The sequence below is a fragment of the Cryptomeria japonica genome, unplaced genomic scaffold (genome assembly GCF_030272615.1).
Source record: "Cryptomeria japonica unplaced genomic scaffold, Sugi_1.0 HiC_scaffold_366, whole genome shotgun sequence".
Classification (NCBI taxonomy): domain Eukaryota; kingdom Viridiplantae; phylum Streptophyta; class Pinopsida; order Cupressales; family Cupressaceae; genus Cryptomeria; species Cryptomeria japonica.
This window is the reverse complement of record NW_026729188.1, coordinates 131,649-153,592: the sequence shown is the minus strand read 5'-3', so window position 1 is coordinate 153,592 and position 21,944 is coordinate 131,649. Positions and strand designations below refer to the sequence as shown.

The following is a 21,944-nucleotide window of genomic DNA, read 5'->3' as shown; positions in this document are numbered from 1 at the left end:
TAGTGCTCGAGTATGATAGAAGGTATTGAAGTGGCCATGAAAAATAGAAGGTCTTGAACTTTTGAGAATGTAGAGAAATTAATAGTTTCATTTCAATTTCTTATGTCTAGTGTGAAATTATCTTTGCATATTTTGTTATGTTACGTTTAATGGCAATGATGTCTTGTTTAGAATATATGTGCTAGTTATATCTGCATTTAAAACATAACGGGAGGTTGCATTCTTCAGTCATATTCAACTTTGAAATATACTGAGAGGCTGCATTTGCGAGTCGTATTTCAATTTTCGATATATAAACAAAGCATCATGATTGGAAACCTATAATATTACTTTTATGTTCGATTATACGAGTTAACTATTCTATTATTATTACGAATGCTTTCTATTTTAATGTTCTAACACAGTTCTTAGCTATGATAATTCTATGTGAGAGAAAAACATCGATAAATATAAGAGTTCAAACTACAACTCAATATACGAATCTTTTTATAAGAAACACTTTTATAATTATATAAAACAACACTTTGATATATATAGATAAAAATTCATATATATGGATGAAAAGATTCCTTAAATGGATGGAATACATTACGAGGAATATCAAAATGGATGGAAGACAGTAGCCACAGAAACAGAAATAGGAGAGGAGGAGGTAAATAGAGCTCTATTCTATTGGCATTCTACATTCACAATCCTCATAGCTTCGAATCGTGGCTCTTTGGCTTCATATTTCTGGTGGCTGTAAACCTGCATGTAGTCTCCAAACAGATACTCTGGATACTCTGGATAAACCGATAATTCATCACCGGTCTGAGCAGTAAGTTGAGATGCGGGATAGACCTTGGCATTATATGAGGGATTATAAAACGATGCCACTGAGAAACGGTTGCCATTCTTAGTGGGTAGAATGCGATGCCATGCGCTGGTGTATTTGCCGTTAGTGATGGCTTCCAACTGGTCCCCAATGTCAACAACTATTGCGTATGGAATGGGTTGCACGTCAACCCAAGTGCCATCATTGAGGACCTGCAAACCGGACACTTGATCGTCTTGGTATAAGAGAATGAGGCCACCTGCATCTGTGTGTGCACGGATGCCCTTGATGAGGTCCGGTCTAGGGCAAGGAGGATAATGGCTCACTTTGGTGCCGAAGAAGGGCTTCTCTCCTCCCGCAAATGCCTCTTTCAGGTACTCTTTCTCTAGCCCCAGATTCAAACTTATTACTTCCAACAGCTTTTCTGTCAATGAAAATATCTTGTTTCGAAACTCCTGGATAGTTTCCCTGAGAAAAATGCAATATAATGTCTTAGTATTTTGTTTTTCGATATCCAGAAACCAGAAACGCTTGTATATAGATCATGCTCATATTAATTTTTTCTATTCTATATTTATAGAAACGTTTGAATTGTGCACAAAATAGTTGAGTTGTTGTACTTGAAATCACTGGGTTGGGAAGGCCATGAATTGGTCTCCTGCATCTCATGTATTTGAATAACATCTTCCCAATCAACGTTCTCGATCTTATCAGCGTTATCGCTGTCAAGAGCGTTGCTCAACAACCTTACAGGCAAAGAGGCATTGAAGCTCTGCTCTCTGTTAAGCTTGTAATGCTCCGAGCAAACTTTCTTTACACGGTCCATGAGTTCATGCTCTATGCCATGGTTCAAAAGCTGCAAACACAAAACGAAATCACTTCAACTCTGTTTTCTCTATAATTAGTAAGTTTTGCACATGAGAAAATATGATCAGTTGTGTTTTTCACCTGAAAGAAACCAGTACTCTCGCAGGCCTTGGCTATTTCAGCCATGATCACCTCTCTGTCTCCTCCGTCTATGTTTTTCATGTCAATCACTGGAACGCCCATTTTCCTTATAAATTTGCACTACAAGTTCTCTTGAAAAGGAGTAGAAGAAACGGGCTGCTGGTTACTGGTTACTACTTTTATGCAATGCTGTGGTGCGCGCAGCTCTTTATATAGATGCACATCAGGAAGGAATGTGACTGAGCTAAGCAATTAACACGAACACGATAGACGACCTACGTGGTCTGCGATGCCGCAGATTCAATGAATATGATAGACGACTTATCGTTATCGGCCTGGTCTGCGGATAAGTCTTGCATATAAACGTGAAATGAATTAAACGTGTATCTTAACAACTGCGAGCGAAACAGAGATTAGGAGAGTATTTAGCTTTTCCAAAGAAACTGTTTATTCTTGGATTTTTGATGATCTGCTTGTATTTTTTTAATTATAAAGTCAATTTAACTCGTTTTGAAGATGACAATAGGTTTTTGAATAATTGAATACTACAGCGGGTGATAGGACTGATTAACCAATCGGATCAACAGAAACTGGGTAAGCAACGAAGTCGCTGCTGGCCCTGGAACCGGAACTTGTGTGGGCTCAGGAGATGCTGGCTAGTGAGATGGCTATGGTACTGGCCGTGCCTTTGCCTTCGTTCCTAGGTCTCAATCACGAACATCTGGATCTGGCTCACGAAGTGGTAAGTGAATTTAAATTATTTAGAAAAATGACCAAGCAGTCTACGTTTTGAATATTTAACTTTTTATTGACAATGTCTTTTTTCTTTAAAGCCGATTTAAGTTATTTGGAAGATAACACAGGAGCCTTATGTTCTGGACAGCCGATTAATTTAGCTGACAATAATAATTCTCCTTTTATCTAAGATTAGATTTCTTTTCTTTTATGTATACTTGAAAGGGAAGGCCTTAAATCTCTATGCTATCTTCAGGAGGTGGAAGTTAATCTAAATCATTTAAAAGATGACAAACAATTCCCGTAATCTGAACAGATAACCCCAATAGTCACCACTCTTTAATACCATCACACCATCATCAAGATGGAAGCGACTGAGCCACCCACCATTGTGACAAGATGCTCCACTCTCACAAATATATCTCCCAAACGATTCATAAGAAAAATGCCAATTTATCTTATGACAAACAATGGCTATAACTCCCAGCATCGACATTCACATTTATGTAACCTACCCTATTCAATATGGTTTTAATGCCAAAGGGTTGTAGCTCAATTGGTGAGGACGATGGTGTGTGATATAGAATCCATGCACCAAGGTTGAAATCCCCGGAGCCGCCTTCGCAACAGGTTCAATCCCTTATGGACTGGATCCCAGTGTACGTGGCTGCTTAGCCGAAGGCGACTTGTGGTTTAGGTGTATGCTTACTCAAATCGTTGTAATATGCTATACAAAGGAAAACATGCCAACGTTTATGTATTCTTGACTTGTTTTTATAAAAAAAAGGTATGGTCTTAACAATATCTAAAGTATCCTAGAGAATAATAATAACCAAATAATTTACCAATAAAAAAAAAAATAATAACTAAATAATTCCTACCAAGATCCCATGGGTGTCCATTTTCCAATGTATGTCATTACAAAAATGTTAGAGAGGTAAATATTAAATATATGAAAATCATTATCTAACCTAGGACATTGATTCAAAGACTACTTATGATCGACAGGAAAAGGAATAATCACCAAATTGCACTCATGCACATATAACCACTACAAAATAGCCTCCACATGCATACCATAACTAAGAAAAATTAATCTTGAACTCAATCTATATTGATTTCCATGTCAAAGATATATTTGTCATCCCCTAAATGTTTCATATCAAAATCACACTGCAACAATCTTGAGCATTTTAATCTTCTTGCGAATATGCTATCGTTTATAACACTCTCTTGAAGGTTGTTGCAACGCTCTACAACCTACTTGGTCGCCTTGGCTTCTCCAAAGAGTTGAGGTGAATTTGGTCTTGTTAGTTTTACAGATTAGTTCTCATTCTTCTCATGTAATTTTATCCATCAGCGTTAAATCCTATCTTGTACTCGACACCTTGGGATTTCACTAACTTTTCGACCACACATATACACACTAGTTTGTGACTCCCCGTGGACATGGGAGTGGAATTTAGGGATTTTATGAATTATTCGACCTCCTAGAAACACAGAGGATAAAACGACACATCTTTTTTAATCTTCATCTCTTCCTTTGGAGGTTGAGAAACTAAAGTAGGGGCTCAACCATTCATTGTGATCTCTTAAGGGGCCCCAACATTTCATCTCTTCCTGATTGTAGGTTTTATTCGGGGTTATTCAGCCTCACGAAGGTATTATCTCTTCTCTACCTTCTCATTTCTATTTCATTATTTTAATCATTTGAGTTAGTTAATTTTAATTTTTGTATGATTTGGTCTCCCTTGCTTTGCTACTTTATTTGTTCTTATCTCCTATTTTGTATGTGGGATAAAAACTAGGCAAGCCCTTTAAAGTTTTTGATACATCACAATAACATCTTGGGCAAGGAGATCCATCGTCTGGTACCAAGTTCTTTATTTAAATTGATATTTCCATTTTTCATTTAGGTTTTTATTTAAGAAATTTTTCTTTGGTAATCTAGAACTTTCCATCTCACATGTTTTGAAATCTCATTTTTGGCTCACTTAATGTAATGTAAGTTTAGAAGTATAATATAAAATTTAACTTTGCACATATGCGGGACTGAGTTAAGGAGCTGTTATAGATCGATGTTGAAGAGGTTATGGCATACATCCAACAAATATCTCAATTTTTCATGTGAGTATTGAGAACTTTGATGTTCAATACCATTTTATTAGGCAGTCGAGCATGAGAGGGTGATGGTTGAGAAAGTTGACTCTTCTCAAAATGTTACAAATGCGCCGCGAAGTGTAGTGAGCGTAGAGAATTTTAGAAGGTGACATTAGTCTAAAGGAATATTTTTTCCTAGCAAAATTAGTCAATAGTGATTGTAGTACCTTTTATCTTACAAGGTGTTTGAAATGTGGAAGTTTTTTAGGAAAGGTGTCTTGAACTTGCATCCTAATGCTAATAATACAAAAAACAAAATTGAGTTAGAGAACATAGAATCTCAATTTTGGTCAATAGATTTAATATTTTGACTTAAAAATAATTCTAGATGGCTTTTCCTTAGCTCTCTTATGAACGAGACACATATCCCTCAAAGCTCTATCATTTTAAAAAGAATATCTCAATCAAATTTTTGTATCAGAAGTTACGACCTCTAGAATACGGGCTTCCCAAAATAGAAATGTAAATTCATCTAATATGCACAATAGCCTTGTAAGAGTGAGTTACGCTTGACCAGCTTATGATTGCTTCTAGCGCATAATCAATTATTTTTGATTGGAGACAGTGAAGCACCCATGTGGGGGAGTAGATCATGATGAGCTTATTATAGGTGGAAGGAATATGATATTTATAGCCTCTTAAATCATATTGGAATTTTGGCTTTGGATTTTGGGCATCACACTTTGGGTGGTTTATCTCATGGTTTCCCATCTATAATTTTATGGTTTTATACACAGACTCTCCTATTTATTGGGTGCTTGAAATGGAGGGTTTCATAGTGATTTTTGTAGGTAGCTACTATAATTTCTTAATAGCTCTTTTTGATGATGCTCTTGTAACGAAAATCTCCCTATAATAATCTTGTCACCTTTTTGATGATACTATAATTAATTCACCCTTTGAAGTTTTATGAAGTTAAAGAATGACCTAAAAATTATAAACAGGTTTTAAAAGGGATATGACATATTCAAGTAGATCTATCCATGTGTAAAAGAATTTGACGGCCTTAAAAGTAACATGGCCAATACCCCTATTTTAGTCCATCATGGTATTCAAATTTATTGTTTTAAAGCACCACGCATCTGACCACATCATGCCGATCATAATTCTTTAGAAAAATGATGGGGGAATAGATTCAAGAGAACTTCTTCAAAAAGCCATTATAAATAGTATATTTGGTTGAAAACACACCTTTTTTCCTGTAAAGGTGATTAATCAGTCTCAATTTTAAATATTAAAATTATATTTAATTGTGTATGCTCTTGATGGAATAGTGAAAATTATTCTTACTAAATAGGAGATTAGGTTCAATGAAAGGAGTACATTGATCGTCAAAGTACAAGATTATTTAACATTGATATTAAACCTACAAACTTGGTAGGAGGGAAAGGATTGTGCAAACTCATAGTAAAAAATAAGAGTGAAGATGATTTAAGTGAAACTACAAATTTCGCACTTGTAGTCTCTGTTGGACTTAAGAAAATGATTCTTAAATATTGCTTACTTCTGCTAGAGTACTTAATGAATAGTTATTTTTTAGTAAGGTTTTAGAATAAATAAATAATTGCAAGTTAGCGGGTTAGTTGCGAAGTTACGATCTGGTAGGTGCTTATATATGAGAAATACAAGCCTTTAAAAAGCCTAATGTGGAACAACACATTACTAGTTATCCTTAAAAATTCAAAATAAATTAATATCTTTTATTTCTAAAAACAATTTGTGATCTGGTATTATTTGTGTTGTCTCCAACATTATTAACTTGGTATTAGAGCATGCAATGGTTTTGATCCTATGAGTGAGTTGTAGCTAAATTATGGTATATAAATATTTGCAGTGGAAATGGAAGTTTAATGTTGAAGTGAATTAGGTCCTTGTGTAAAATTTGTGAATAGGCGTGGTACATGATCAAAGAAGAAAATTTTGAATTTATCTCCCTAGGCGTGTGGAGAAGAAGAAATAGCATGGATATTACAATAAATAGATATAGAGAAGGAGGAATGTGCGGCATGTGGTTAGCTTAGACTGGTGGAGAATTGGTGGTTGTTGGCCGCATGATAGATTTGGAAGACCACTGTTGATTTAATTATAAAATCTGCAAGAAAGATAGTGAATTAATTGATGACGGAGATATAAGAAGTCCAAGGCGATTTGAATATAAAGTATAAGGTAATCCACTTTCTCAGAGAAGTAATGACAGGAGACACTATAAATAATGTGTTGGTCCTATGTGGAAGCCAAAGATCGATATTTTAGACCTGAAATTATTGATGTATAACAAGGAAATTTAGGCATGGAATAAGTCAATGCACTAGTCTTTAATCTCTCTATTTTAAACACTAGTGAAGTGCAGAAGTTTATACCAAATACATAAACTGATTAAGGTACGAGCAGAATGTCTTTTTTTATTGAAAAATGAATTGTTTGAATATTTAATTGTCAGTTGGAGTTATGGCACATATTTATAAGACGACAAATGTGTATGGTTTGAACTCTGATTTTTATGCATTATAAAAGATACACCAATATAGATGTGTAAAGAACACACACACACACACACACACACACATTGAAGGAGTTTTAGAATTTATTAAAGGGGAGTATTTGAAAAGATTATTTTGGAGTTAAATTTCATAATTAAATATTTTCTCGTGGTTAAATAAGGGTATATATTTTGTTGAATAAGGGAACCCTTTTTCCTGCTATGTACAATTGTCCAAGATGGGTCACCGTCAAAATTTAAAACCAAAAGGGAAAGAGGAGGGAGAGAGTCCCTGAAAAGGCATATAAGAAAGTAATTCTATATTGGAATGAAGAGGAGCAGATATAATCGGAATAGAAGGAAATTAGATGTAGCATTTCCCAAGGGCAATTGGGAAGTAGTAGACAAAGAAGAAAGCGACCCCAAATACACACCCACAACAACCAAGATAGGAGAAGATTACTAGCTAGGAATAATTGGTTGCGTATCCTTAGAAACAACATCAGAATAATTGACATAAACATCGTTACGAAAAGTAGTGAGTTGAAGACGAAGGGAATTCTGCCACCAACCTGAGGATGATTGTTTAAAAGAAGAAAGGGATGCCATCATAATTTAGTTTTGTGTCGTTACAACATTAATCAAATGTTCAAGTCATCTATGTTACACTTGACAAAGATTCCAAATTCAGATGGTTGTATTGTTTGAGATTCTAGTGAGATATCAAATGGATAGTGTAATAGGATCACATAGGAGGTCGGAGGAAATGGATATAGGAGGAAATATATTATATCGAGCTAGCTTCTTGCTCAGGGGTGATTCATGGCATGAGAAGCATTCTTCTCCATTTTTGCCCCTTAAGAAAAGATGGGGATTGGATTTTCATATGAGTACACTTGATGTATCAACATTTGATTGCTGCTGTTTAGTACAAAAGAGCAGCATTTGGTTGATCTTCATTTAAACCATAGAGGAAGGATTCAAAACACTCGAAGGATATGTGGAGTCTCAAAGGAGAATTGTTATGTCATATGCAACACCGTAGAGGGATTTGATAGGTCTAGAATGTCAGAGGAATGTTTCTCTCTAATTATACAAGTAGGTTTGGGAAAAGCTACGCCGTTTCATGTTGTGTAGAGGTTTGTGGTTTCTATAATTAGGAGATCCGTTCATGGAGTTAGTCTCGTGTTTCCTGTGTCAGTGAGGATTATTCGTGAAGGTGATTCATCAAAGTATCGATAAGGGTTGTGTTAAACTCTTACAATGCACAAAACTTACTGGGATAAATCTAATAGGGGATAATTTTCTATTATTATATTACAAATTATTTTTTAGTATGATTTTTCAATAAATAATTAAAAATTGGTTAGTAGGTTATTTTGGAAGTTACGTTCCCATTGGTGGTTATACGTGAAATATATGGTTTCAAAAGACTAACGTGCATAAATGTATTAACATGCTAAAGAATCCTAGATAGATTAATATCTTTTTATTTCTACAACGACAGTGTGATTTGGTGTTATATGTGTTGGCTTTGCCATTGTAAATTTCCTTACCCACAAAGAATGTCTTCAACATCTATGCTAAAGAGAGAAGAACTATAGGCTAAAATCAACAAAAAAGTGTTATCTAGTGAATTGTAGGGTACAAGCAAGCGATTGATGAAATCTTGTTGGATTGTGCGAATAGAGAACAACAATAGAATTTTATTAGAATAAAATCATGATGCAAAATATGTCAAAAAACTAGTAATATACCCAATGCCATTTTCTATCCCTCTAGGTTTCTTGTAATTGACGAGGCATTCTAACAATGGAACCAAAATACAATAGTTACAATTAAACCACAATCAAATACTATCCACACTCATATTTTGATTGATACTAATTACTTAAGTATGAGTGTTAAAGTGGTTGAACATAAAATACCCTACATCTAAAGTGTTTTGCAATTTCATTGATGAAATGATACTGATAATTTTCAAGGTTACTTAGACAATATTAATTGATAATTATAAAAACAATTCTGCTTCAAACATATCTACGTTTTGTATTATTATATGTAGCCTTGCATATTTAAATTCATTGGCTTACACCCACAGGGTAATGATCAAGAAACAAAAATCTCACAACCATTATGCTCAAGATAGTAAATGATAATAACAAAAAATAGAAAAAAAAAAAGAGGATATTTGATGTTCTTGGGGTAGACACAATCACAATAGAAAGAGATCACAGTTTTTCAAATTAAAATTGCTTATGAGATCGGTAGTAAGCTTCACATACCATTGAAATTTGTTGGAATACGAATAGCAACTGTCATCAAAGATTAGTAATTTGAATAATCATTAGGGAAAAGGGATCACATCTTTGACTAGGAAAGAAGAGATAAAGAAAATAGCGGTAGACAGGATTAAAAATATTAAGAACATTTTAAATAAATGTTTAATGGAAGAGATTAGAATAGAGAGTTTGTAGTTAGGGACTTTGTGTTATTACGAGATAAGAGAAGAGAACTTAGAGGTAGTCAAAGGATGTTTGATTATCTTTGCATGGTCCAGATCGAAATCCATAAATATTTTTCTAGAATCATCTATTAATTGACATATCTTGGTGTTACTCAAATTTCCTCTCCTTATAATAGATAATACTTGAAGGTATTCTAATAGTAAAATAGGTCGTGTCATGTAGTATACCATAGGCGATTGAGCTTTATGCGCTTTTATATATTTATGTTTGCCTTGATTCTCGAGTTTTATCTCAAGTCATTTTTTCTAAATAGCATTGTAAAGTTTTGACTCTACAACACAATGGAATTTGCAATAGTTCTTTTGAATTATTTTTGGTTCTTTCTACATGTAAAAGGTCATTGTCGAGATTATTACATCCATTTGTTATCATCATTTTCACCGTGGTAATATTTAAACAATTCACATTCATTAGACATTGTATGTAGCATTAAGGTATTTTATTATATGCATCATCACACATTTACATACATACGATTACAACCACAAGGTCATGGTCAAGCAACACGAATCTCACAACCATTGTTCACAAGATAGTCAACGATAGTGAAAAATGGAAAAATAACAGGAATCTCACAACCATTATTCAAAAGATAGTCAATGATATTAACAAAAAGATGACATTAGGAATAGGTAGACGCCATTGCAGGGGTGGGTGGGAGGAGTGGGAGGGAGAGAAAATATGGTCTTTGGTGATATTTGGGTTGTCGCAATCACATCGAAATGAGAGCTATTGGATTTTTCCAAATTAAAATTAAATTTCTCCAAATGAATAAAGAAACACATAATTATTTTGACATACTCAAAGGCATTTGATCAGTTTTTTGAGATACACTTTTGAAGAGACAACACGCGGTGACACCAAGACGAAAGCACACGCACGACAACCAAAGACGCACAATGAACAAACAAAACACATGACTTTAGAGTTCGAGGAACTGGGAACTTGGGAAACTAAGTTCCTGAGGTTCCTGGGATCCCGAAATCATGAAATCCCTAAGCAACGAAGAAGGACGAAAACCTAGGATTTCGAGATCTCGGGGTGTGGGGAAGCTAGAGGCCACCATAACCTTGAAAACCCAGATGTCCGAAATAATGCAAACACTAAACAAACAAACAGCGAAACCCGAGAACCTCGTACTCCGAGGTTTCGAGAAATGGAAGAACTCTTCCAAACTCGGAACTCCGAGATCCTGGAATTTCGAAGAAAACAAAGGGAAAGAATAGTCAAGGACACGGAGGAAGCCTGGGAGTCCGAAGATCCGAAGGAGAAGTTCAGGACCTCGGAGTTTCGGGACTCCAAAACACAAGACAAAAAAAAGACAACAACACAGACAAGGAAAGAAAAGAAAAACGAACGAAAACAAAGCGGAGCAGAAGGGGGCCCCCAACTGGAGAAGAGAAAGGTTGAGGTGCGTTATGAAGGACATGACAGAATGCAAAATAGTAAATCTATCGAAAGGTTTATCAATAATGAGACGACAAGGGAAAAATATACACTCCTACATAGAATAGGCCACAATTGAGACATGACTAAATAGGGTGCCGACATGTATGAAGTACACTGAACCAACCAAGGTAATCAATCCATCAATTATTGCGCCTTTGCTTTGTGGAATGATACACAGATATGAATATTTATATAGGAAAATCGGTTGATGGCGGTATTGGTAAGGGAGATGCTACCGAAAATAGGCATGCGTGATTGTGCTTAGAAACTCAAGGATTGTCTGATGGATTCGATGGATCAAACTTCGAATCTATTATTATCTCTCGTGGGCATGTTTAGAATAATTTTATATTATATAAGATATTATTGGATCACTAGATAGGATAAAGAATCAAGTCGTACACCAATTAGTTTTTGTTGTGGAATTCACAAGGAATAGAAACTATCCAAGTTGGAAATTAAGGCATAATTATATCCATAGGTATGATCAAGAGAATATATCCCTTAAGTTTTGGTATTACTCTATACGTGGATGATGGATTTTGATGATTAAGATAGACTTGACTCACTAAATATGTTCGTGCTTATTTAGAATCTTTACTTAATAGTAGATGTTCTTGCATGTTAGTGTAGTGATTGTACAAACCACTGAATAGTAGAAGAGGAGACATTTTTATTTGAGAGTCGACATGTACAGACATTGTTCATCATGTGCTTCATAAATTGGTGTAAATAATGCTCGCCTACAGCCAAACAATGTCAGCTGTTTGACCAAATTTCACGACAACTGTATGCTTGTTGAAGTTAGAAGAAGAGTTAGTATTTGATTATAAAATTCCTATCCTAGAATGCTTGTAATGGAATAGTTTCTTGTGTTGTTCACTAGAGAATTAATTGTGTTTTGTTTCCAAAGCACTTATAAACCCAAAATAAAGGGTAGGTGGGCAATTGTGGAAGAAAGAGATATATTTCCCTTAAAAGTGTAGTGCTCGAGTATGATAGAAGGTATTGAAGTGGCCATGAAAAATAGAAGGTCTTGAACTTTTGAGAATGTAGAGAAATTAATAGTTTCATTTCAATTTCTTATGTCTAGTGTGAAATTATCTTTGCATATTTTGTTATGTTACGTTTAATGGCAATGATGTCTTGTTTAGAATATATGTGCTAGTTATATCTGCATTTAAAACATAACGGGAGGTTGCATTCTTCAGTCATATTCAACTTTGAAATATACTGAGAGGCTGCATTTGCGAGTCGTATTTCAATTTTCGATATATAAACAAAGCATCATGATTGGAAACCTATAATATTACTTTTATGTTCGATTATACGAGTTAACTATTCTATTATTATTACGAATGCTTTCTATTTTAATGTTCTAACACAGTTCTTAGCTATGATAATTCTATGTGAGAGAAAAACATCGATAAATATAAGAGTTCAAACTACAACTCAATATACGAATCTTTTTATAAGAAACACTTTTATAATTATATAAAACAACACTTTGATATATATAGATAAAAATTCATATATATGGATGAAAAGATTCCTTAAATGGATGGAATACATTACGAGGAATATCAAAATGGATGGAAGACAGTAGCCACAGAAACAGAAATAGGAGAGGAGGAGGTAAATAGAGCTCTATTCTATTGGCATTCTACATTCACAATCCTCATAGCTTCGAATCGTGGCTCTTTGGCTTCATATTTCTGGTGGCTGTAAACCTGCATGTAGTCTCCAAACAGATACTCTGGATACTCTGGATAAACCGATAATTCATCACCGGTCTGAGCAGTAAGTTGAGATGCGGGATAGACCTTGGCATTATATGAGGGATTATAAAACGATGCCACTGAGAAACGGTTGCCATTCTTAGTGGGTAGAATGCGATGCCATGCGCTGGTGTATTTGCCGTTAGTGATGGCTTCCAACTGGTCCCCAATGTCAACAACTATTGCGTATGGAATGGGTTGCACGTCAACCCAAGTGCCATCATTGAGGACCTGCAAACCGGACACTTGATCGTCTTGGTATAAGAGAATGAGGCCACCTGCATCTGTGTGTGCACGGATGCCCTTGATGAGGTCCGGTCTAGGGCAAGGAGGATAATGGCTCACTTTGGTGCCGAAGAAGGGCTTCTCTCCTCCCGCAAATGCCTCTTTCAGGTACTCTTTCTCTAGCCCCAGATTCAAACTTATTACTTCCAACAGCTTTTCTGTCAATGAAAATATCTTGTTTCGAAACTCCTGGATAGTTTCCCTGAGAAAAATGCAATATAATGTCTTAGTATTTTGTTTTTCGATATCCAGAAACCAGAAACGCTTGTATATAGATCATGCTCATATTAATTTTTTCTATTCTATATTTATAGAAACGTTTGAATTGTGCACAAAATAGTTGAGTTGTTGTACTTGAAATCACTGGGTTGGGAAGGCCATGAATTGGTCTCCTGCATCTCATGTATTTGAATAACATCTTCCCAATCAACGTTCTCGATCTTATCAGCGTTATCGCTGTCAAGAGCGTTGCTCAACAACCTTACAGGCAAAGAGGCATTGAAGCTCTGCTCTCTGTTAAGCTTGTAATGCTCCGAGCAAACTTTCTTTACACGGTCCATGAGTTCATGCTCTATGCCATGGTTCAAAAGCTGCAAACACAAAACGAAATCACTTCAACTCTGTTTTCTCTATAATTAGTAAGTTTTGCACATGAGAAAATATGATCAGTTGTGTTTTTCACCTGAAAGAAACCAGTACTCTCGCAGGCCTTGGCTATTTCAGCCATGATCACCTCTCTGTCTCCTCCGTCTATGTTTTTCATGTCAATCACTGGAACGCCCATTTTCCTTATAAATTTGCACTACAAGTTCTCTTGAAAAGGAGTAGAAGAAACGGGCTGCTGGTTACTGGTTACTACTTTTATGCAATGCTGTGGTGCGCGCAGCTCTTTATATAGATGCACATCAGGAAGGAATGTGACTGAGCTAAGCAATTAACACGAACACGATAGACGACCTACGTGGTCTGCGATGCCGCAGATTCAATGAATATGATAGACGACTTATCGTTATCGGCCTGGTCTGCGGATAAGTCTTGCATATAAACGTGAAATGAATTAAACGTGTATCTTAACAACTGCGAGCGAAACAGAGATTAGGAGAGTATTTAGCTTTTCCAAAGAAACTGTTTATTCTTGGATTTTTGATGATCTGCTTGTATTTTTTTAATTATAAAGTCAATTTAACTCGTTTTGAAGATGACAATAGGTTTTTGAATAATTGAATACTACAGCGGGTGATAGGACTGATTAACCAATCGGATCAACAGAAACTGGGTAAGCAACGAAGTCGCTGCTGGCCCTGGAACCGGAACTTGTGTGGGCTCAGGAGATGCTGGCTAGTGAGATGGCTATGGTACTGGCCGTGCCTTTGCCTTCGTTCCTAGGTCTCAATCACGAACATCTGGATCTGGCTCACGAAGTGGTAAGTGAATTTAAATTATTTAGAAAAATGACCAAGCAGTCTACGTTTTGAATATTTAACTTTTTATTGACAATGTCTTTTTTCTTTAAAGCCGATTTAAGTTATTTGGAAGATAACACAGGAGCCTTATGTTCTGGACAGCCGATTAATTTAGCTGACAATAATAATTCTCCTTTTATCTAAGATTAGATTTCTTTTCTTTTATGTATACTTGAAAGGGAAGGCCTTAAATCTCTATGCTATCTTCAGGAGGTGGAAGTTAATCTAAATCATTTAAAAGATGACAAACAATTCCCGTAATCTGAACAGATAACCCCAATAGTCACCACTCTTTAATACCATCACACCATCATCAAGATGGAAGCGACTGAGCCACCCACCATTGTGACAAGATGCTCCACTCTCACAAATATATCTCCCAAACGATTCATAAGAAAAATGCCAATTTATCTTATGACAAACAATGGCTATAACTCCCAGCATCGACATTCACATTTATGTAACCTACCCTATTCAATATGGTTTTAATGCCAAAGGGTTGTAGCTCAATTGGTGAGGACGATGGTGTGTGATATAGAATCCATGCACCAAGGTTGAAATCCCCGGAGCCGCCTTCGCAACAGGTTCAATCCCTTATGGACTGGATCCCAGTGTACGTGGCTGCTTAGCCGAAGGCGACTTGTGGTTTAGGTGTATGCTTACTCAAATCGTTGTAATATGCTATACAAAGGAAAACATGCCAACGTTTATGTATTCCTGACTTGTTTTTATAAAAAAAAGGTATGGTCTTAACAATATCTAAAGTATCCTAGAGAATAATAATAACCAAATAATTTACCAATAAAAAAAAAAATAATAACTAAATAATTCCTACCAAGATCCCATGGGTGTCCATTTTCCAATGTATGTCATTACAAAAATGTTAGAGAGGTAAATATTAAATATATGAAAATCATTATCTAACCTAGGACATTGATTCAAAGACTACTTATGATCGACAGGAAAAGGAATAATCACCAAATTGCACTCATGCACATATAACCACTACAAAATAGCCTCCACATGCATACCATAACTAAGAAAAATTAATCTTGAACTCAATCTATATTGATTTCCATGTCAAAGATATATTTGTCATCCCCTAAATGTTTCATATCAAAATCACACTGCAACAATCTTGAGCATTTTAATCTTCTTGCGAATATGCTATCGTTTATAACACTCTCTTGAAGGTTGTTGCAACGCTCTACAACCTACTTGGTCGCCTTGGCTTCTCCAAAGAGTTGAGGTGAATTTGGTCTTGTTAGTTTTACAGATTAGTTCTCATTCTTCTCATGTAATTTTATCCATCAGCGTTAAATCCTATCTTGTACTCGACACCTTGGGATTTCACTAACTTTTCGACCACACATATACACACTAGTTTGTGACTCCCCGTGGACATGGGAGTGGAATTTAGGGATTTTATGAATTATTCGACCTCCTAGAAACACAGAGGATAAAACGACACATCTTTTTTAATCTTCATCTCTTCCTTTGGAGGTTGAGAAACTAAAGTAGGGGCTCAACCATTCATTGTGATCTCTTAAGGGGCCCCAACATTTCATCTCTTCCTGATTGTAGGTTTTATTCGGGGTTATTCAGCCTCACGAAGGTATTATCTCTTCTCTACCTTCTCATTTCTATTTCATTATTTTAATCATTTGAGTTAGTTAATTTTAATTTTTGTATGATTTGGTCTCCCTTGCTTTGCTACTTTATTTGTTCTTATCTCCTATTTTGTATGTGGGATAAAAACTAGGCAAGCCCTTTAAAGTTTTTGATACATCACAATAACATCTTGGGCAAGGAGATCCATCGTCTGGTACCAAGTTCTTTATTTAAATTGATATTTCCATTTTTCATTTAGGTTTTTATTTAAGAAATTTTTCTTTGGTAATCTAGAACTTTCCATCTCACATGTTTTGAAATCTCATTTTTGGCTCACTTAATGTAATGTAAGTTTAGAAGTATAATATAAAATTTAACTTTGCACATATGCGGGACTGAGTTAAGGAGCTGTTATAGATCGATGTTGAAGAGGTTATGGCATACATCCAACAAATATCTCAATTTTTCATGTGAGTATTGAGAACTTTGATGTTCAATACCATTTTATTAGGCAGTCGAGCATGAGAGGGTGATGGTTGAGAAAGTTGACTCTTCTCAAAATGTTACAAATGCGCCGCGAAGTGTAGTGAGCGTAGAGAATTTTAGAAGGTGACATTAGTCTAAAGGAATATTTTTTCCTAGCAAAATTAGTCAATAGTGATTGTAGTACCTTTTATCTTACAAGGTGTTTGAAATGTGGAAGTTTTTTAGGAAAGGTGTCTTGAACTTGCATCCTAATGCTAATAATACAAAAAACAAAATTGAGTTAGAGAACATAGAATCTCAATTTTGGTCAATAGATTTAATATTTTGACTTAAAAATAATTCTAGATGGCTTTTCCTTAGCTCTCTTATGAACGAGACACATATCCCTCAAAGCTCTATCATTTTAAAAAGAATATCTCAATCAAATTTTTGTATCAGAAGTTACGACCTCTAGAATACGGGCTTCCCAAAATAGAAATGTAAATTCATCTAATATGCACAATAGCCTTGTAAGAGTGAGTTACGCTTGACCAGCTTATGATTGCTTCTAGCGCATAATCAATTATTTTTGATTGGAGACAGTGAAGCACCCATGTGGGGGAGTAGATCATGATGAGCTTATTATAGGTGGAAGGAATATGATATTTATAGCCTCTTAAATCATATTGGAATTTTGGCTTTGGATTTTGGGCATCACACTTTGGGTGGTTTATCTCATGGTTTCCCATCTATAATTTTATGGTTTTATACACAGACTCTCCTATTTATTGGGTGCTTGAAATGGAGGGTTTCATAGTGATTTTTGTAGGTAGCTACTATAATTTCTTAATAGCTCTTTTTGATGATGCTCTTGTAACGAAAATCTCCCTATAATAATCTTGTCACCTTTTTGATGATACTATAATTAATTCACCCTTTGAAGTTTTATGAAGTTAAAGAATGACCTAAAAATTATAAACAGGTTTTAAAAGGGATATGACATATTCAAGTAGATCTATCCATGTGTAAAAGAATTTGACGGCCTTAAAAGTAACATGGCCAATACCCCTATTTTAGTCCATCATGGTATTCAAATTTATTGTTTTAAAGCACCACGCATCTGACCACATCATGCCGATCATAATTCTTTAGAAAAATGATGGGGGAATAGATTCAAGAGAACTTCTTCAAAAAGCCATTATAAATAGTATATTTGGTTGAAAACACACCTTTTTTCCTGTAAAGGTGATTAATCAGTCTCAATTTTAAATATTAAAATTATATTTAATTGTGTATGCTCTTGATGGAATAGTGAAAATTATTCTTACTAAATAGGAGATTAGGTTCAATGAAAGGAGTACATTGATCGTCAAAGTACAAGATTATTTAACATTGATATTAAACCTACAAACTTGGTAGGAGGGAAAGGATTGTGCAAACTCATAGTAAAAAATAAGAGTGAAGATGATTTAAGTGAAACTACAAATTTCGCACTTGTAGTCTCTGTTGGACTTAAGAAAATGATTCTTAAATATTGCTTACTTCTGCTAGAGTACTTAATGAATAGTTATTTTTTAGTAAGGTTTTAGAATAAATAAATAATTGCAAGTTAGCGGGTTAGTTGCGAAGTTACGATCTGGTAGGTGCTTATATATGAGAAATACAAGCCTTTAAAAAGCCTAATGTGGAACAACACATTACTAGTTATCCTTAAAAATTCAAAATAAATTAATATCTTTTATTTCTAAAAACAATTTGTGATCTGGTATTATTTGTGTTGTCTCCAACATTATTAACTTGGTATTAGAGCATGCAATGGTTTTGATCCTATGAGTGAGTTGTAGCTAAATTATGGTATATAAATATTTGCAGTGGAAATGGAAGTTTAATGTTGAAGTGAATTAGGTCCTTGTGTAAAATTTGTGAATAGGCGTGGTACATGATCAAAGAAGAAAATTTTGAATTTATCTCCCTAGGCGTGTGGAGAAGAAGAAATAGCATGGATATTACAATAAATAGATATAGAGAAGGAGGAATGTGCGGCATGTGGTTAGCTTAGACTGGTGGAGAATTGGTGGTTGTTGGCCGCATGATAGATTTGGAAGACCACTGTTGATTTAATTATAAAATCTGCAAGAAAGATAGTGAATTAATTGATGACGGAGATATAAGAAGTCCAAGGCGATTTGAATATAAAGTATAAGGTAATCCACTTTCTCAGAGAAGTAATGACAGGAGACACTATAAATAATGTGTTGGTCCTATGTGGAAGCCAAAGATCGATATTTTAGACCTGAAATTATTGATGTATAACAAGGAAATTTAGGCATGGAATAAGTCAATGCACTAGTCTTTAATCTCTCTATTTTAAACACTAGTGAAGTGCAGAAGTTTATACCAAATACATAAACTGATTAAGGTACGAGCAGAATGTCTTTTTTTATTGAAAAATGAATTGTTTGAATATTTAATTGTCAGTTGGAGTTATGGCACATATTTATAAGACGACAAATGTGTATGGTTTGAACTCTGATTTTTATGCATTATAAAAGATACACCAATATAGATGTGTAAAGAACACACACACACACACACACACACACACATTGAAGGAGTTTTAGAATTTATTAAAGGGGAGTATTTGAAAAGATTATTTTGGAGTTAAATTTCATAATTAAATATTTTCTCGTGGTTAAATAAGGGTATATATTTTGTTGAATAAGGGAACCCTTTTTCCTGCTATGTACAATTGTCCAAGATGGGTCACCGTCAAAATTTAAAACCAAAAGGGAAAGAGGAGGGAGAGAGTCCCTGAAAAGGCACATAAGAAAGTAATTCTATATTGGAATGAAGAGGAGCAGATATAATCGGAATAGAAGGAAATTAGATGTAGCATTTCCCAAGGGCAATTGGGAAGTAGTAGACAAAGAAGAAAGCGACCCCAAATACACACCCACAACAACCAAGATAGGAGAAGATTACTAGCTAGGAATAATTGGTTGCGTATCCTTAGAAACAACATCAGAATAATTGACATAAACATCGTTACGAAAAGTAGTGAGTTGAAGACGAAGGGAATTCTGCCACCAACCCGAGGATGATTGTTTAAAAGAAGAAAGGGATGCCATCATAATTTAGTTTTGTGTCGTTACAACATTAATCAAATGTTCAAGTCATCTATGTTACACTTGACAAAGATTCCAAATTCAGATGGTTGTATTGTTTGAGATTCTAGTGAGATATCAAATGGATAGTGTAATAGGATCACATAGGAGGTCGGAGGAAATGGATATAGGAGGAAATATATTATATCGAGCTAGCTTCTTGCTCAGGGGTGATTCATGGCATGAGAAGCATTCTTCTCCATTTTTGCCCCTTAAGAAAAGATGGGGATTGGATTTTCATATGAGTACACTTGATGTATCAACATTTGATTGCTGCTGTTTAGTACAAAAGAGCAGCATTTGGTTGATCTTCATTTAAACCATAGAGGAAGGATTCAAAACACTCGAAGGATATGTGGAGTCTCAAAGGAGAATTGTTATGTCATATGCAACACCGTAGAGGGATTTGATAGGTCTAGAATGTCAGAGGAATGTTTCTCTCTAATTATACAAGTAGGTTTGGGAAAAGCTACGCCGTTTCATGTTGTGTAGAGGTTTGTGGTTTCTATAATTAGGAGATCCGTTCATGGAGTTAGTCTCGTGTTTCCTGTGTCAGTGAGGATTATTCGTGAAGGTGATTCATCAAAGTATCGATAAGGGTTGTGTTAAACTCTTACAATGCACAAAACTTACTGGGATAAATCTAATAGGGGATAATTTTCTATTATTATATTACAAATTATTTTTTAGTATGATTTTTCAATAAATAATTAAAAATTGGTTAGTAGGTTATTTTGGAAGTTACGTTCCCATTGGTGGTTATACGTGAAATATATGGTTTCAAAAGACTAACGTGCATAAATGTATTAACATGCTAAAGAATCCTAGATAGATTAATATCTTTTTATTTCTACAACGACAGTGTGATTTGGTGTTATATGTGTTGGCTTTGCCATTGTAAATTTCCTTACCCACAAAGAATGTCTTCAACATCTATGCTAAAGAGAGAAGAACTATAGGCTAAAATCAACAAAAAAGTGTTATCTAGTGAATTGTAGGGTACAAGCAAGCGATTGATGAAATCTTGTTGGATTGTGCGAATAGAGAACAACAATAGAATTTTATTAGAATAAAATCATGATGCAAAATATGTCAAAAAACTAGTAATATACCCAATGCCATTTTCTATCCCTCTAGGTTTCTTGTAATTGACGAGGCATTCTAACAATGGAACCAAAATACAATAGTTACAATTAAACCACAATCAAATACTATCCACACTCATATTTTGATTGATACTAATTACTTAAGTATGAGTGTTAAAGTGGTTGAACATAAAATACCCTACATCTAAAGTGTTTTGCAATTTCATTGATGAAATGATACTGATAATTTTCAAGGTTACTTAGACAATATTAATTGATAATTATAAAAACAATTCTGCTTCAAACATATCTACGTTTTGTATTATTATATGTAGCCTTGCATATTTAAATTCATTGGCTTACACCCACAGGGTAATGATCAAGAAACAAAAATCTCACAACCATTATGCTCAAGATAGTAAATGATAATAACAAAAAATAGAAAAAAAAAAAGAGGATATTTGATGTTCTTGGGGTAGACACAATCACAATAGAAAGAGATCACAGTTTTTCAAATTAAAATTGCTTATGAGATCGGTAGTAAGCTTCACATACCATTGAAATTTGTTGGAATACGAATAGCAACTGTCATCAAAGATTAGTAATTTGAATAATCATTAGGGAAAAGGGATCACATCTTTGACTAGGAAAGAAGAGATAAAGAAAATAGCGGTAGACAGGATTAAAAATATTAAGAACATTTTAAATAAATGTTTAATGGAAGAGATTAGAATAGAGAGTTTGTAGTTAGGGACTTTGTGTTATTACGAGATAAGAGAAGAGAACTTAGAGGTAGTCAAAGGATGTTTGATTATCTTTGCATGGTCCAGATCGAAATCCATAAATATTTTTCTAGAATCATCTATTAATTGACATATCTTGGTGTTACTCAAATTTCCTCTCCTTATAATAGATAATACTTGAAGGTATTCTAATAGTAAAATAGGTCGTGTCATGTAGTATACCATAGGCGATTGAGC

The 21,944-nt window shown here is 34.7% G+C and overlaps 2 protein-coding genes across 2 annotated transcripts; both read right to left on the bottom strand.

The window, feature by feature from the left end:
- Positions 1-575: 575 nt before the first annotated feature.
- On the bottom strand, positions 576-1,913 carry LOC131871050 (1-aminocyclopropane-1-carboxylate oxidase-like). Its single transcript, XM_059215913.1, has 3 exons — positions 1,763-1,913; positions 1,435-1,670; positions 576-1,282 (listed from the first exon to the last, which is right to left on the bottom strand). Exons 1-3 carry the CDS (start codon positions 1,862-1,864, stop codon positions 670-672), a joined length of 951 nt encoding a protein of 316 aa, XP_059071896.1. The 5' UTR covers positions 1,865-1,913; the 3' UTR covers positions 576-669.
- Positions 1,914-12,671: 10,758 nt separating this feature from the next.
- Positions 12,672-14,009, bottom strand: LOC131871049 (1-aminocyclopropane-1-carboxylate oxidase-like). Its single transcript, XM_059215912.1, has 3 exons — positions 13,859-14,009; positions 13,531-13,766; positions 12,672-13,378 (listed from the first exon to the last, which is right to left on the bottom strand). Exons 1-3 carry the CDS (start codon positions 13,958-13,960, stop codon positions 12,766-12,768), a joined length of 951 nt encoding a protein of 316 aa, XP_059071895.1. The 5' UTR covers positions 13,961-14,009; the 3' UTR covers positions 12,672-12,765.
- Positions 14,010-21,944: the final 7,935 nt, after the last annotated feature.

Bases quoted from the DNA above. Each gene is read 5' to 3' on its own strand.
- LOC131871050 (XM_059215913.1), bottom strand. From the start codon at position 1,864: ATGGGCGTTCCAGTGATTGACATGAAAAACATAGACGGAGGAGACAGA. The intron at 1,671-1,762 runs GTGAAAAACACA...TTGTGTTTGCAG, and splicing joins AGAGTACTGGTTTCTTTCAG to CTTTTGAACCATGGCATAGA. The intron at 1,283-1,434 runs GTACAACAACTC...CATTTTTCTCAG, and splicing joins TCCCAACCCAGTGATTTCAA to GGAAACTATCCAGGAGTTTC.
- LOC131871049 (XM_059215912.1), bottom strand. From the start codon at position 13,960: ATGGGCGTTCCAGTGATTGACATGAAAAACATAGACGGAGGAGACAGA. The intron at 13,767-13,858 runs GTGAAAAACACA...TTGTGTTTGCAG, and splicing joins AGAGTACTGGTTTCTTTCAG to CTTTTGAACCATGGCATAGA. The intron at 13,379-13,530 runs GTACAACAACTC...CATTTTTCTCAG, and splicing joins TCCCAACCCAGTGATTTCAA to GGAAACTATCCAGGAGTTTC.